The following is a 16,894-nucleotide window of genomic DNA, read 5'->3' on the forward strand; positions in this document are numbered from 1 at the left end:
TTGTTTATGTATGAGACAATCATTGAAATATTTTATTCTTACAATCGGTATAGAATCAATCATATAACAACAAACTATGTATATAAAATGTTCTTTATACAGTAACTGACTTATAATTATAGCACACATTGCTAAATCCTATGGATACCAGTGCGTTTTATAAAAAAAAATATGTTACCAAAGGAAGAAAATAGGAAAATACAAGATTGTAACATGTTCTCGAAGGTTTTGTTCTATACCTTATCTGATTGATATAATTACATTATAATTTGTTCAGTGTTGGTAAAATTTGCATAAACAATAACTCCTTAGATTTCATTATTCAAGAGCTTCTTGTCAAACAAGAACTCTCCGAGAGCACCATGTGATGCCATCATCTTGCCTAACGTAGAGATCTTTCCGGCAAGGTCACGTTGGCCCTTGTATTGCTCTTCCAAAAAGTCGCCAGTAAGGTAATCCACCAACTATAGTGAAAAATATGAAATTAGAAAAATTTATTGAGATAAAATCGACTGAATTATTCGCTTTACATGAAAAATGTTTGTATACATGTTTATGTGAAAAATACTATAAGAAATCTTAGATAAAACGTTAAAAATAGTTTTTTAAGAATAATTACTTGTTGAGCATCTAATAAAGATAATGTTTTATATCGATTCAACGACTTGACAATGGCAATTAAAGTTTAAACAAAACCTTTTTAATTGTGTATTATTTTACTAATGGGAAACAGTAAAAATACAACTCAAGAATAACAAATATTCGTTTCGACAGAAAAATAGCCTTATCGACTCGCATTCCTTTTTATTCGAGATAAAAAAAAAGTTAAGTTACGTCCACGCTTATTTCGCAATGTATTTTCTTGCTCGTTTCATGCCATATTTTGACACAAAATTAACTAATTTGTTGCAATAGAAATCATAAGATATTTAAGACTCACGTGATAGTCGTTGAAGGGAATGTCCTTAGGCGACTCGCAGGTCATGATGATTTCACGGATATTGCGTGTGACTTGAGACTCAAGGTTAAGAGCATCGGTAAGTGCTTCGACACCGCTGTTCCATTCCTCGCGGATTGGTTTGAGCGGAAACTTTAGTAATTTACTGACGTCGCTGGTCAATTGGCCACGCATTAATAGATATTCGATGATCTTGATCGCGTGTTCGCGCTCTTCATTAGCTGATTCCAGGAACATCTTGCTGAAACCTGGACGGTTTACTATGTCGCGCGCGAAGTGGGCACTCTGTAAAAAAAAGAAATACAAAGAATTAGATCTTATGAAAATTAGTTTACAGGAGAATACAAAAACTAAGAAAGGAGTTTAGCACATCGTGAAGCATGCTTTCAATCTCTTGAAATATTATTTAAATTTTGTCTCGAGTGAAAACACTCCAAATTTAAACATGTTTTGCTAATTAAAAATAGAAATTTCATTGAAAGTCAAACGTAATTCGGATTACAAAATATATCTGAATATATTCTATTGAAAGCTACATATAGTCTAACTTTATTATCTAATCTCAAATTTGATAAAAAATCTTACCATAGCAAGGTATGTCATGGCAGCTTCAATTTCAACCTTAACCTGATTTTCCATAATCCTGATGCAAGGATTCACCATATCTCGCCATGCTTGTGGTACCTCAGCAGGTTTGATTGTGCCTGAGAAATCAGATCATAAATCCATAATTTAAAAATGTAAAAGCGAAAGGATCCTAGTGTATTATAGGTACATGCAAAAAACTGTAAATGTAGAAATATTATTATTAGTCATGACTATTGTTATAAAGTAAAGTTACAAAAGTTAGCCTGCAATGATTCATATGCTTTTCATTTATGAGTGTGAATTTATCATTGAAAAAACTAGAAACAATCAGTTCTTCCACTGAGAGAATACGTAAATGTTTCTTAACAAACAAAGTAGAGAGATAAACTTTATAGAAATTGTTAAAGAAGTTTAGTTCGTGTTATATTTAATTAGTAGAATTTTAATATATTTATCTCTTGGATTATCAAAAAATTCTTTATGGCAATACTATTAAATTATCAGATCATAGTAAAACTCAAGATAAACAAAATATATTAGACTGAATATGATTTTGATTTTTGTACTCATTAATTTAGAGTTATATTGATCACTGATAATATGTCATGACATAAGAAAAGATAATAATTTCTTTTGATATTAGCCTGATTGCTAAAAAAAGTATTTGTTTGTAACATTTTTAATTTTTACTTGTAAAGAATCTACTAATTATAATCTTACACTATCTTTAATTCAGTGTTATATTTTAACTCTTTAGGATCAATTGAAACATACATGATTCATTTGTAGATGAGAAAAAGAGAAAACCATATTTTGTTAAATAGTATATTAGCAAATTTCTTCCAGAAGAATAATTAGCTATAATAAAAAACTAGTCTATCAATACGAAAAAAAAAATTCCTGTATTAAATCAATGTTTAAAAGTTATGTAGCGATTATATTAGTGAGCAGATAGATTGCAAAGCACATACCAATGAAACAGAATAGTCACAGATGGCAAATCAATCATTGGACAAATATATTTTCTTACAACTATATGACACAGTATAACATACAAAGGGCCTTTGTCATTCAAGGTACTAGTGCCACTAAATTAACATTTACCTTTGCTTTCCTCTACTTTCCATTTTCTCGCTGTCTGTATTGACTGCAGTGAGTCATATGATTTTTATTATTGTATACATGAGCTTTATCTGCATTGGTTTTGTGACGATGGTCACACAATTTTAATCTCAACTTCAACTTATCCATAAATTTTCAGAAACTTTACAAAGGTAAGTTTTATAGTTAAACAGAATATATTCATTCTAAATATTTGTGCTATGACATTGCAGATTATAATCTTACAAAACAGAATGTGGATTAATTCTCTCGTTATTCTTTACTTTCATTAAAATATCTCAAACTCAATGGAATATTATTAATTCTACCTATATAAAATGCTTACGATTGTGACTACCATTAAACTAAACCGCAAGAGAATCAATGAAAACGCTAAATTTCACAATTTCAAAGATTTACGTTGCCATATCAATCAATCCCTAAATTACTAAGGACTAAATAAATTTTCTGCCAACATCTCAAGGTCAACCACCGTCAAAATTAAAAAAAATATATACTTACACTTGAGGTTATCGGCGGCGGAGAAGCCGATGCAAACAGCAGCGAGGACAAAGGCTTGAACGAACTTCATCTTTTCGAGTTTGTTTGTTATCTCGATGAAATCTCAAAAAGTTTGTATAAGAATAGTGGTAGATGTGCGTGTAACTGGTTACGAAGCAACCTTTATACACACTGGCATAGAAGGCTGCGACGATCGACGACGACTCGTACTTGCTTGCGCGATGAGGCTTGATTGAGAAGTAAGAGAGCTTCAGATGGCCATTGGCCACTCTACGAAATTACTTATCTAATTAGATGAAATATACCTTTTAGCGACGATGTGCGTATTACTCACGCGAAGCAAGAACACTGGCGTGTCCCGTAACTGCAGCAAGTAAGACGAAATGTGAGCGCGTATTGTTCGTTGAGTAGCTGGTGGGGGTTGTTTATCGTTGGTGAGGGGCTAGAGGGGAAGACCTTTCCGCTGGAATATTCTTTGCGTTTCGATACTAGCGATGTTGCCACGTTTCCTTGTCATGTTTTGTTGCCGTTTTTGAATGATGAAATTGAGTTTCGTTTTTGCAATTGAGTCTGTCAAGTGTCCAATGGATTCTTTCTTTTTCTTTTAATAAATTTTACGTTTTTAGGGTCTCTCTCATTTACGCCTCATGTAAGGAAGGAGTGTAGAGTTTTGAACGAGATGATTTATAAAAGTTAGACTGTCGAAGGTTTAGGAACTTGGACGCCCATTTAGTTTCCCATTCTTTTTCAGAAAGACAATGAGACAAGGTCGCTTGCCGCTAACATCTGGTCCGCACGTGTCTGGCGAAAGCGACTAACGTTTAGGAAAAGGCGATAGAAAATAGAGAAAGCATGGGAGCGAAGGAATTGAACTGAGAGTGAGACCCACTGTGAAAGGGCAGTTTGCGACACACAAACACACACACACACACACATACACGTTGCAGGCGGTTGGAATGTACGCTCCAAAAGTCAAAGTCTCTGGTAAAATTCTACAAAAAAGTTAATACGCATTCATATGAAAAATGATCCATATCACCAAAAGATAATTTTTAAACTGTAAAAAAATCTTATTTTGCCAATAAAATTTGCAAACTTGTGCATACCATTCTAACGGACATTTCATACATTACGTAGTTTCTATTTACAAATCGCATAATATTACACAATTTGGCATTATTTTCCGTGACGCATGCCTCGCTAAGTATTTCGCCTTAATCACCAAATAATTTTGTCGAATAAGCGCGCAAATTTGCCACTTCCGTATATGATATATAGTTTATAGAATACAAATGCGCGCGCTCACACACACACACACACACACACACACACACACACACACACACATACACACACAGACAAGCTATCGTAAATCTTTTATTGCGATAATATTCATAAATAAACTTGTGACTGACACGTAATACCTTGTTATTTTATACTCGCAGGGAATATTATTCACCGGATTTAGTTGATTACGATTCGAGCAACAAAATAACGATCGTCATAGATATAAAACATATTTACGATAAAAGTATAAAAACAACATTTACGCCCAATTATCGTCTCATTGTTTAAATTACGGTTTACGGTAAACTTAAGTCATTGTTGTTGAACAATCTGTACTACGATAGTCTACTTTATGTATCTTTCAAAATGGACACCATTCCTAATTTTTCATTTTTTCTTTACTAACTAGTTAGTCATTATACGATAAATTAGGTGCATTGAACTTTGAATATACCGGTGGCGTTTAATCGTGATTGCCTGGCGATTTTATTTCACTTTATCTATATATTGACTGTTATCATTATTTTCCAGATCACGATAAACTCATTTAATTTATTATTCTATATAAATTAATTAGACTGATGATTAGTAGATAAAATTTATCGACGATGCAGATATCGTTCCAAAAGTTAGATCGATATCTTTTCAACTTTACAACGTCTGCAATGACTCACGTCATTCTTTATTAATTATAGTTAAGCTAACGTCCTGACTTTAATATAAATTTTTTTGTCTCATGATTTTGCATTAGATCATGCTCAATGCATCGTGAATCGCGTATGGGAAACTGCTACATCACTTATCTTGAAAATTGTTACTCAGGAAACATCTAATGATTAATGATCAAAATATTACTCATTTACAAATCATTCGAATTTCTTTGTCATGTGCTTTGTTCTGAACAAAGCAATTTTCGATAAAAAAAAAAAAAATTCGAAAATCCCTTTCGATAAAAATGAGCACTAAAGTAATCATCGCAATAAATCATGATCGATAAAGACAATCAATCTCGAAAATTCACTGCGTTCTCAATATTTTAAATATATCGCCACGTATTTGCGAAGCGCGATCCGGCAACGTGGCCTTCCCCTCCTATGGCTATCCGGACGAGGAGCTACGCAGCAAACAAGGCGCAAGCTGATTTTCTGGTCATTGTTTAGCACAGCGTCGAAGCGAGAGTATTCACGCTTTTTGCTAGACACCTAATTCGTCACTAACGACAAGGTAAGTATTCATACTCTATTTGACATCGTTGTTCAATATCTTCTGATCGTCTTCTAACATTCATGTTTTTTTTATTAATTAAGCTGCAAATTTTCTGCAGTGCAAATTTCTGCCTTTTTGGTGAAGTTTTACCGTCGACTTGTCACTTTGTTTTTTCATTTTGCACAAACTCGAACGTTACATAGAGAGAGAGAGAGAGAGAGAGAGAGAGAGAGAGAGAGAGAGAGAGAGAGAGAGAGAGAGAGAGAGAGAGAGAGAGAGAGAGAGAGAGAGAGAGAGAGAGAGAGAGAGAGAGAGGAAAAAGATAGCGCAGTGAGTTAGTACGATAAAAATATTCCTGTTCACGCGCTTCCTTCGGGAGTTCGCATGATTGTTGATAAAGAACGATTTACGATCTTGATTGATTATTAATCTTACTTATAGTTTGTATCTATAGGCAATTCTTAGTTCATAGAGTAATTTGGTTTCAAAGATAGCGTTGAATAGTTAGCTAGTTTAGTGATATATAACTTATCTTTTTTGACAATTTAATTTTGAATCGAACTGATATCATTGTTCCCTCTTTAATTTTAATTCTTACTGCACTGAGTGAACGTTATATAACCTCAGAACATATATTTTTTACACTGAAGATAAACAGTCTACTGTGAATCGTCAACACTTCAAGTAGTTTTCTGTTATCTGGAATTCCTGAATTATAAACGTTTATTTAAAACTATTAAATATTTTACAGAGGAATTTAATTGCAAAAATTTATCACAAATAACATTGATTATTAATTATATATACGTTGTACATTCTTGATTAATTTTCATGAGTTCTAATCAAAATCTTGTTTTGTTTTATTGCAAGATGTTTCTACTAGGAATTTTCACAACACTACTAATCTCTGCATCAGCAGAGTTTTGCTACAATGATGTTGAGGCTGCATGTAGTCCAAAAACAACTTTTACCGATGATCCAGTCCTACCAAATTGTAATGCAAGGTATGGAGCCATTGAAGGTTTGCAGACTGACCTCCAATCTTATGCCAATGGCCATATCGAGACCAGCTTCGAGTTCTTATTGATGTCAACCCACTTTGGCAATTACGAAGCAAATCGTATTGGGTTCAAGGATCTCTACAGGAAAATGTCTGACAAAGCTTGGGAAAAAGCTATTGACATCATCAAGTACATCACTAAGCGTGGTGGTAGGATGAATTTCAACCAATTACCACACTTCAAGAAGACTGTAAGTTTTATTCAATTTGGAGTGTGAAATAAGTATATATTCGAATAATTGATTTTTTAATTTTATATAATATAACATAATTTCCATTTATTTACTTCATTTATCAAAAAGTTTAGTTTATTTTAAGAAAGATTTATCTTCACTGTTGTTGATTTTTAATTTCTTAAACTAAATATCTGGAAAAATAAATATGTGAGTTTTGATTGTTTAAGACTACCACACACGTGATAAGAACTTTATTGAATTTTTATATCTTTTTTACATGATTTTGTAAATTTTGAAAAATAACAATGTTAATTTTCTGTCTTGGCAAAAAAATATCTAATTAAATATTATTGCTTTCAGGGCAAAGACACTCGTGTTCTCGAATTGAATGAACTTCACAGCCTGGCAAAGGCTTTGGACTCGCAGAAACAACTTGCTTCGGAGGCTCTTCGCCTGCATACCGTCGCCAAGCAACACAACGACGCTGCAATTGCTCACTACCTTGAAGAAGAATTCATGGAATCACAATCCGAAGCTGTGCGTACTTTAGCTGGGCACACATCCGACCTCAAGAATATGCTCAATCGCGACGCCGCTTTGGCAACATACTTGTTCGACGAGTACCTTCAAAAGATCTTGTAATTTTTTTCTTTTTTGTATATTAATAATTAATCATCGTCAAACAACAGACGCTGTACAGATGAACAAGAATTTTAATATAAGGCAAATGATGCCGATTAAATATGTAATTTATTGCCCTTTTTTATCTGATTTATTATATAACTTTTAAATTATTTATGATGGTCATTCGATCAAAGATTGTTTTTATTGTCTTGGCTGATATTTGTGGTACATATAGGAATAAGTTATAGATCAGAAATCGCATCGTTTGTCAAGTATAATATATTTATATATATATATATGTTTATAAAAAGAGACGTTAAGTATTTTTTTTAGTTTTAATTTAGATGATAAATTATTTTTCTTGATTTCGCAAATAAATTTTATTAAATAGTATGAAAAATTTTTACATTATTATAGCAACATTTAGTAATTTTTCATTCATATTCATTATTTGTTAGTGACTATCGAGGATACTTTAATACACGATGCTTTCATATTTTTCAAATTAAATCAAAGAAAATAACAGTGTTGTTTAAAATTAAATATCATCGTTCTATCATCGTAAAAAACACAGCTAAACATCGTATAAAACAAAAGTTTGATTTTGAAAGTAAAAAATCTTGAAATATGTTAAATTTAAAAGCACAATTGTTCATTTCTAATATTTAAGTTCAAGGTTGGCGGTGACCTAGAGTTGACTACGTTATTGGTCAATGTGGTCAGCAAAGTCGGTAGAAAGTTACAATTTCACAATTAAATTTAGATTTTCATAAAAATGAAAATTTCAACATATATTTAACTTAATCCATTGAAAACTGCTCAGATATATATAAAAAAAAATTTCATGGATGGGTTCCAATTTTCATCTAAAAAATATAGCTCTAATACGAGAAAATTACAAAAATCACAGCTGTTATATTATTTCAACATTTTTAAAATCTGCAGAATCTCACAAGAAGTATCTAGCTAAATGGTATGGGCGCATTACAGCTGTAGTTGAGCGTTACGTCGCATGCACACGCGGAATCAAAAAAGAAAAGATATCCAAAAAAAAAGCTGAATCAAGGCGGGAGTGCATGAAACGGCGCAGGCGCCACAGTCTCCGCGCGCACTGCGTTTTGGCATATCGAAGTCTCAGCTAAGAGACCCACCGCCATCTAGTAAACTAAACTCCGCGCACACTGTATTATATTGCGCAGTTTCACTCGGTTGCGGAGAAATAAACACTTACCGGTGTCGCGGAGAAATAGATACTTACCGGTCGCGTGTACACGGTGTGCACGCATCTGGCGCGACTCGCAGGCAGTTCGGCAGAAGCGATTTTAGTCGCTGGCTGATCGTCGAGGTTGTTTGTTGTCATCGTCATGGAGCACCGCACGTACAGCTATACGAGCAGAGTTCCGGTAAGTTGCACACTTGTGTGCTCGTTTGCAGTACGCGCGACAATAGCCATCGCCTCCGCGAGTCCGTATCTACAACTATCCATTCGTGGACTAATCGGTGTTAACAGTAAAACCATACCGCACGACCTCGCATTGACTTGTCCGAGTCATTGCGAGTGTACACGTAACGGCAATCGCTTGCCATCGTTGTGCGATAGTGGCTCAACGGAATATCATCGCTCTCGCAAAATTCGCTCTGCGTTATAACGGTTTCGCTGTTGAAAAATTTGCGCGATGCCGCGCCTCTAACTCGCCAACGTTGTACCAGCTAAACTTTCATCGTGGAGCGTCTTTGCATGCATATGGCTTTTGTAGAATATCGTGTTTCATGGCGTGGAAACTCGGAATTTCCTCGACAACTTCTGAATGGGGAATCCAAGGATTGATGTGTTCTGGACAGCTGGATTGTTCTTTGGCAGTGAAAGCTCAACTAGATCGATTTATTACTGTGACGTTAAAGTTCAGAGTTGTATTTCATCTGTAAACGTCAAATTTTTCCTGATGCTATTCGTAATCGCACCAGATTGAATGTATACCTGCCAAAATTTTCAAATTTTTGTCACGTCGTGTTGGTCGTTGTTAGCGAGTTAAAAACTCGAAAATCTCGCTGCGACTGCTCCAAAATTCCTGACGCGTGATGATTGCGTAACGCACCTATAATTATCCCAATAAAAAGACCAGTTCGCAAGTTCGACATAAATTGCATAATAAAACCATCCTAGTGTCGATGCAAATCAATCGTGACACATCATTTCCCAGTCAAACTTGCGGCATCCTAATTGCTCCGAATTATCGTGCGTAGTCATTAATTCGTGCGCGTAGCCCTCTATTGTCGGGTGATATAACACAAACTCGATAATCGACATCTGGTACGCGCTAATGATTCAGGATATTAGCGATTAAGCATCTTCCTTTTTCGAATCGAGATTTGGTTTTCTGATCTAACGAATAATAATTATTGTCGTTATTTTCCGTGCTGTTCGCGAAACGCTTAACTCGCCCTGACGGGAAAAAAAATTTTGTAGGAAGACCATTTTCACTTCACGATAGCTTTTCCAGAGCTATTCCGTCGGCGTGTAATGGCAGTCTCGCAGTCGACTCGAACGGTAGGTACGTACGTACCTGTGCACACCCAGAGTGCACACATAGTTTGCGTGAGAAAAATACTGCCAACTATCGAGTTGCGATTATGTAGCGTTGTAATGGGATAATACAGTTTTCAGCGAAAAGAAAAAAAAAAGCTTGGTCGCAGAGGTCGACAGTTAAATCGCATATGGCGAACGCCGCTCTTCCCCAAACACTTGCAGTGCGCTTTCAGGCAAGTATTCGCAGACAAGTAACATTCGCGCCAATAAGGTGCATTTTCCGTGTGAAAATGAAGTCTCGCGTGCGCGCGCGAGGGGCGTTGTAAACAAAAGCGAACGGGAATGCGATCGACGCCTATACTCCCCCACTTTATCGCGTACGAGCGCGTTTCGCAATCCGAGCCCTCCTTCGCTTTCTCTCGAAAATAAAACGGCTTCTCCTTTGCGCACGCTTGTTTCGTGAATCAGCAACGTCGACGCTGAGCAGCTTACTTGTGCACCATGAAGACCACGTGGAGGGACAGGGACCGAGTGAGTGACTGAGCCCGCGAAAAACCTTTCATTTTTTCCGTCAATCCGCGGCGAATGAAATCGGGCTTATAGGCAGAGAGACGATGGCCAGACGTTTATTCGATTGCTTGGAAAAAAGCCTGGAGCTGGCCTTTTTTCTGATAAGCACAGCGTCAATAATTGGTCGATAATCGCGAGCAATGGCAAAAAAAATTTTCATTGAGAGCACGAAACTGTCGCTTTATGTAATACATCTCCGTCGGTATAATCAATTAAGAAGCGCACTTCGTTTCGTATTATTACTATACAGCGTTGTGCAATCGACGTAAACTTTGTCGTTGGCAACCTTAGTAAAGATATTACTTTAAACGGAAGTATTTGACGCGCGCAATGTATCGTTTCTCGTTGGCTGTCATTGAATATTCTTTTTTTTGTGAAATGTTGCAACACGTGTACAACCCGCACACCCTTGAAAGCTTTTTCGCCTTGAAAGTAGCCTTTCCAAATAAAGTAATACAACGGAGGCTCGGTTGAAAATTGATAAACTAATCAAGCTCGCTTGTATCGCCCTGGTAATGTAAAATTAAGTAATCTCGATACAAGCTCGCGCCTGGATAATAGAAAAGAAAAAATCCATTTCCGAAGGACTTTCAAAAGCAGCTACCCGGTGGAGAGACGTCGATGGATAACCTACTAGACGCGCTGCGAACCACGAAGACGGATTTCAAACGGCTACCTGGCTTTGACCCGAATGTCGACGAAGACGAGTACCATCGCGCTCAGCAGTGCATCGACTGTGACGAAGTCTTTCCTCGTGTTTACATCGGCGACGGGTAAGCAATAGCTTTGATTTTCATCCGAATACAAACCGATAGAGCTACCGTTCGATCCCGATCGAAACTGTCGATGATCATTCGATGAATGTAACAGTAGGAGTCGATTAAAGAAACAGTTTTGTGCGTCTAGATTGACTGCCAAAAACAAAGAATACTTGCTGAGGATAGGCATAACCCACGTGCTGAACGCAGCCGAGGGCAAGGCATTCGGCATGGTAAATACGGACAGCAATTACTACAAAGACACCAACGTCAAGTACCTTGGCTTGCAAATAAAGGATCGGCTGAGCATGGACATCAGCCAGTACTTTTATACGGCAGCGTCGTTCATCCAAGACGCTTGTGCGTCTGGCGGTAAGTAGCAACACGCAAGTTCCACTATCAACGTCAGATTGTCAACTCGCCTTTGGCTCTTGCTTCTGCAGGTCGAGTTTTTGTGCACTGTGTCCAGGGTGTGTCCAGAAGCGCGACGTGCGTGATCGCTTATTTGATGATCAAAAAAGCAATGCTGGCGAAAGACGCGATTCGTACGGTGAGACTTAGCCGAGAGATTGGTCCAAATGAAGGGTTCCTACGTCAGCTTGCACACCTCGATAACCAACTACGCAGACAGCGAATGTGAAATTTCTCTTCTAAAGCCTTTTCAAGGAATCGATTGTATACGTCTATAAGGTTAATTTTCCGAGATGATTTTCAAGCGAATAGTAGAGCGCGCGAATTCGAAAACTACAGGTTCGTTGTTATAAAAAGAAACATTAAGATAGCACTTTTAATATTATTATTACAAACGAGAGAGAAATCATTTTTTAATTGTCAATTTGCATTACTTCAGCACTATTTTCTTTTATCCTTCGTACAATTCGAGTGATTTATCAAATGATTAAAAAGTAATAATTTATATATATATATATTGTATACTGAAATTATGAACCTTAATTCCTATTCGTTGTTTTTAAAATTAATTTAATGTTTATATATATTATTCATCGATATATTTTATAGATTTGCGAGCAAGTACAAGAAATAAATTATTTTCATATACTAAAAACCTCTGCATTGAATTACTTGTATAAAACAGAACGAGATGATCATTCAACAAACAAAAAATTGAACAAATATTCCATTTATTACTTTTTCTATACATATTTACTTCTTAGCTTTTTTGTCTTTTGCTGCGAGTTTCGTTACATCATCTGGATTCTCGGCAGCATCCTTGACACGTTTAGCCCTAATGCCAACTAACCTGGCATCAGCCCTGGCTTTACGGAGGGTAATGTAAGCATTGAATTTACGCTCCTCCTCGGTAATCACACGAGCCTTTGCCTTGGCTCCGGCCTGATGTAGTCCCTGTGGCATGACTTCTCCCTTTACTTGAGAGGCTACCTTGCATTCCTCTGGTGTAGCTTCTCCCTTCTTTATCTGTGAATAAAATTGAATATTAACGTTGAAAAATCACCTATATAATCAGACAAAATATTAATATACAGCATAACGAACTAATAAATAAAGATATCAAAGTAAATAAATGATTAAAGGTATTTAATAGACTGTAATTAGTCTCAAAACAATAACTTTGAACTTTGCGTAGTAAAAATAACTTTGTTCAAACTAGAAATTATTAATTAAATATTCAGACGAATAACCATACCTTTTTATCGTTCAATGGAAACAAAATCAATTTAGATTTGTACTCCTTGAGTCTCTGTGCGTTTTGTTGGAGCGACTCGACAGACTTGTTCCTTCTCCTTGGATCAACAGAAATACCGATTGTCCTTGCGAAATTTTTGTGGAGACCAGCAGTTTTCAATTCTGCGAGAGTGAATCCCTTGCCTGCTCGCACCTTAGCATGATAACGGATTGTTGGACAATGTACTACTGGTTTGAGCAGCTTGACCGGTCTAAAAGAAAGATATTTGAAATAAAACAATGGGAAGCGATTCAAATCTTTTTTAATTTTGTGGAAAATGCCAGTCTCAAACATACCGTGGAGCAACTGTTCGGGCTTTCTTGACGCGATTCGTCTTCCTTCTATATTTTCTAGCTGGCTGATTGAACCAAGTCTTGACAAACCGTTGCCAATCCTTATGGAAATGGCCATTTGGGATCATATTATTTCGCTTACCCATTTTGAAGCTGTCGACGAAAGACAAAGAAAACAGAAAGAGAATAAGTCATTTACACGTAAGTAGTAGTACTGTAGGTCATATCGCACTGCTCAACAAAAAACACGCATAAACAATCGGCAATGAATAAAAATTAATTTCACTAAACAGTTATTACAATAAAAAAGACGAATTAACTACTTATCGTACAAAAAGCAACACTTTTGGCTTAATGTAAATATGATGTCATAACCTTGAAATAACAAGACAATTTAATCATTAAATGTAAACAAAATATGAAGTCAAGCACTAAAACCACCGATTGCGAAATAAACTAGAATAATTGAACATCGTTTTACGATGAAATATGCGGTGGTATTTCCGCGATGGTAGCGATTATTTAAGATTCATTTTTCATAAAACCTTCCTTACCAAAGTTTCAGAGCCTCGCGAACAGGAGAAAGATCGTCAGCTACACACTACACAACGCTGCCGGCTACTCGCGGAACATTGAGCAACTAATATCCGAAACTCGTAATTTTGGAAATTGATATTACTTTTTTTTATTGTAACTAATGATTAAAGTTGATGTATTATTGAAAGATAATATCTTTTTTCAACGCATTAAAATCGTACATAAATTTGTTTTTAATTTTGTAAGTTTATTTATGTTAAAACTATTTGGTCAATAAGTGATGTATAGTGACTAGTTCACAGTACGTCAAAAGTCATGACTGCTATTGGGTTGGGTTGGGTTGGGCTTGGGGCCAGTGATGAGAATCCGATGACGCTACAAAAAATTTTATTTTCATGAAGTTGTATCGTATCTATATTGTTTATATAACTATGATCAAGATTCACAGCCGGCATTCCCATAGCATCTCGGTCATAGCTGTATAAACGATGGAGTTTTAAATAAAATTGTAATTGTGTTGCGAAAGTCATTGTGTATAGTGTGGCGTTAATCCGCGCCTCCGGCATTCAGACCCCGGTCCCATAGCTACGTATGAATGCGGACGGATACGGACGAGAATCGCAACTCTAGTAACATCACTAAAAATATCTAGTTTGATTATTTAGTACCAACACTACCGTTAGTGAGCAAAAGTGACTGTTGTTTAAAATTGTAGCGCCGAACGTACCACATTTAACGAATGCCTATATCTAACCTTTACATTATTGCAGTCTATAAGATGACAAATGATAGAGAATTGATAGACTTTCAACTACAATTAGTGGAATTAGACCTTAATTTTATAGAAGTACTTGAATGTATGAGAAGAAGAAAACATATATTAATGATATGTATTAATCATCCTAAACATTTTTTTACATTAGCATACTCATCAATAAGCAATATTCATGAGAATTTGAAAATTAAATTGTAGACCTGACATTTGAACATTAAATGTGGTACGTTCGGCGCTACAGTTTTAAACAACAGTCACTTTTGCTCACTAACGGTAGTGTTGGTACTAAATAATCAAACTAGATACTTTTAGTGATGTTACTAGAGTAGCGATTCGCGTCCGTATCCGTCCGCATCTGTATGTATGAACACCCAACGTGGATTGAATCGCGACCCCCCCAGTTAGGTTGGTATGAGAATTCCGTCGTTGCATCGGAACGAAGAAACCGCGGGAAAATTCAAAAATGAAAATTCGTTTTAAGATACGATAAAAAGCTAAAACGTTACTAATTTGTTTTTAGGTTTAAAATTAATTGTTTGCCGAACAATGAATTTAGATGCATGATTATTTGATTTTAGGTTTTAATTATATAATTTAAGAACGAGCGTTATACTATGGCCGATCTAAAAACCACCTGTTACGGACTGAAAGTAGCACTCATAGTCTCATACCAACCTAACTGGGGGGGGTCGCGATTCAATCCACGTTGGGTGTACCTATGTGACCGGGACCTTAATAGCATCGCTTCAAGATTGCTTCCAGACTGCCTTCAAGTCGTCGTCCACTGATACTTCATATAAGGTATCTTCGTCGCGTTTATTTCATATACAACGCGTTTCAATATGAATGTGCAGGATGAAATAAATAGACTTTAAGGCCCCGGCCACATGTCCGTACGCTTGCGGACGAATCGCGCGATTCCTGTGCAATCACTAGAAATTTCTAGTTCTAGTTACTAATACCAACAGTCGCAACAGATGATTAAATGTCTCTAACTGAGCAAACAACAGTTTTCGTTTACGCTATAGCATTAAAGCAGCAAGATACGCGATAACTTCTTGTTTAACGTCGACGCGATTGTTATTTTTTAATAATTGTGCTATTGTGATGCTATTAAGTAGGTAAGAAACATGCAATAAAAAATAAAAATTATGTTAACGGTAAAATAATTTTGAGGTTAAGAAACTGTATTTTGTTCATTCATAGTTAGCGACATTTAATCATGTGTTGCGAGTGTTGGTATTAGTAACTAGAACTAGGAATTTCTAGCGATTACACTGAAATCACGTGATTCATCCGCATTCGTCCGCAAGCGTACGCGGGACATATGTGACCGGGGCCTAAGAAGCGGGTTTTAGGTCTACGCCAAATGACGTTTAGGCGCGAGGTTCAAAGCGGATAGGTAGTGGTTTAGAACTGAGTGCGAGACCCGCGAAGGCAGCCTGGAAGCGATCAGTTAGTATTAAAGTCAGATATACGAAAGTACTTTAATCCAGAATTAATTATTGCGAAAAAAAAATACAAATAAAAAGTTATTAATATGTCATAATCTGTGGAATATTGACTAAACGAAAGTCTTTGCTATTCCCTCAAGCGTATATTCTTCAAGTGTAATATTAATTTGGATTATCAAAACGTGTTTGAATCATCTTATAGTTTATTTATTGTTTATTGAAGCCATATATCATTATTAACTGTTTCATTTTTAGCTACTGTCAAGTTGGTTGGAGTGTTTTGAAATAACTAATTTCAAATTTTACTGAATTACAGTTGCTTAAACATTCTCATTTAATGATTTTTATATATTTATGTGAATAGCATAAATGTTCATGCGTAAAAGGATGTCAGTATTCTAATAATTATATTCATGTATTTTACAGATATAGCTTAGACCCGATCCTGTTTTGTTGCCTGATGCTTTGTGCAGTGTCAAACATAAGGAGCATTATACCAATGCTTGTCTAGTACTAAGTAATGCATTCAATTCAAATATTTAGTTTTCTGTATCAAAGAAGTTTTCGGAGTTTCAATTTTTCTTAAATAAAAATGTATCTTTATAATCGGAATCTAAAAAAATTTCCTTTAATGTATCGATTTTGTGAGGTGTTACAATAGAAAGTCATTGATGGCCTATGTCTCAAGCTTCAGTAAGATGAGTACTGAAAATATTGTTGCATTATTTTATTCCAAGAATCTTTGCTGTGTGT

At 35.8% G+C, this 16,894-nt stretch overlaps 4 protein-coding genes across 10 annotated transcripts; 2 read left to right on the plus strand and 2 right to left on the minus strand.

Annotated features, from left to right (window-relative positions):
- Nucleotides 1–33: 33 nt before the first annotated feature.
- On the minus strand, nt 34–3,618 carry LOC131673394 (ferritin heavy chain-like). 2 transcript variants are annotated; one of them, XM_058951335.1, is made up of 5 exons: nt 3,475–3,618; nt 3,170–3,396; nt 1,544–1,662; nt 941–1,243; nt 34–464 (listed from the first exon to the last, which is right to left on the minus strand). In XM_058951335.1, exons 2-5 carry the CDS (start codon nt 3,237–3,239, stop codon nt 309–311), a joined length of 648 nt encoding a protein of 215 aa, XP_058807318.1. In that variant the 5' UTR covers nt 3,240–3,396; nt 3,475–3,618; the 3' UTR covers nt 34–308. The 2 variants fall into 2 exon arrangements, with proteins under 2 accessions (XP_058807318.1, XP_058807319.1); XM_058951336.1 differs by having other exon boundaries at nt 3,170–3,439; nt 3,504–3,617.
- A 1,908-nt stretch (nt 3,619–5,526) lies between these two features.
- Nucleotides 5,527–7,647, plus strand: LOC131673393 (ferritin light chain, oocyte isoform). Its single transcript, XM_058951334.1, has 3 exons — nt 5,527–5,680; nt 6,533–6,913; nt 7,259–7,647. Exons 2-3 carry the CDS (start codon nt 6,533–6,535, stop codon nt 7,538–7,540), a joined length of 663 nt encoding a protein of 220 aa, XP_058807317.1. The 5' UTR covers nt 5,527–5,680; the 3' UTR covers nt 7,541–7,647.
- A 996-nt stretch (nt 7,648–8,643) lies between these two features.
- Nucleotides 8,644–12,379, plus strand: LOC131673391 (dual specificity protein phosphatase 3-like). 5 transcript variants are annotated; one of them, XM_058951327.1, is made up of 6 exons: nt 8,644–8,925; nt 9,990–10,070; nt 10,181–10,282; nt 11,205–11,392; nt 11,490–11,749; nt 11,821–12,379. In XM_058951327.1, exons 1-6 carry the CDS (start codon nt 8,887–8,889, stop codon nt 12,015–12,017), a joined length of 867 nt encoding a protein of 288 aa, XP_058807310.1. In that variant the 5' UTR covers nt 8,644–8,886; the 3' UTR covers nt 12,018–12,379. The 5 variants fall into 5 exon arrangements, with proteins under 5 accessions (XP_058807310.1, XP_058807312.1, XP_058807314.1 ...); XM_058951328.1 differs by having other exon boundaries at nt 8,671–8,925; nt 11,526–11,749; XM_058951329.1 differs by lacking the exon at nt 9,990–10,070 and having other exon boundaries at nt 8,652–8,925.
- A 123-nt stretch (nt 12,380–12,502) lies between these two features.
- On the minus strand, nt 12,503–14,058 carry LOC131673392 (large ribosomal subunit protein eL13). Of its 2 annotated transcripts, none has more exons than XM_058951332.1 (4): nt 13,930–14,058; nt 13,379–13,528; nt 13,044–13,293; nt 12,503–12,814 (listed from the first exon to the last, which is right to left on the minus strand). In XM_058951332.1, exons 2-4 carry the CDS (start codon nt 13,519–13,521, stop codon nt 12,542–12,544), a joined length of 666 nt encoding a protein of 221 aa, XP_058807315.1. In that variant the 5' UTR covers nt 13,522–13,528; nt 13,930–14,058; the 3' UTR covers nt 12,503–12,541. The 2 variants fall into 2 exon arrangements, with proteins under 2 accessions (XP_058807315.1, XP_058807316.1); XM_058951333.1 differs by lacking the exon at nt 13,930–14,058 and adding an exon at nt 13,708–13,887.
- Nucleotides 14,059–16,894: the final 2,836 nt, after the last annotated feature.

This window comes from Phymastichus coffea, unplaced genomic scaffold (genome assembly GCF_024137745.1).
Source record: "Phymastichus coffea isolate CEN01 unplaced genomic scaffold, Cenicafe_Pcof_1.1 PCOF00175, whole genome shotgun sequence".
NCBI lineage: Eukaryota > Metazoa > Arthropoda > Insecta > Hymenoptera > Eulophidae > Phymastichus > Phymastichus coffea.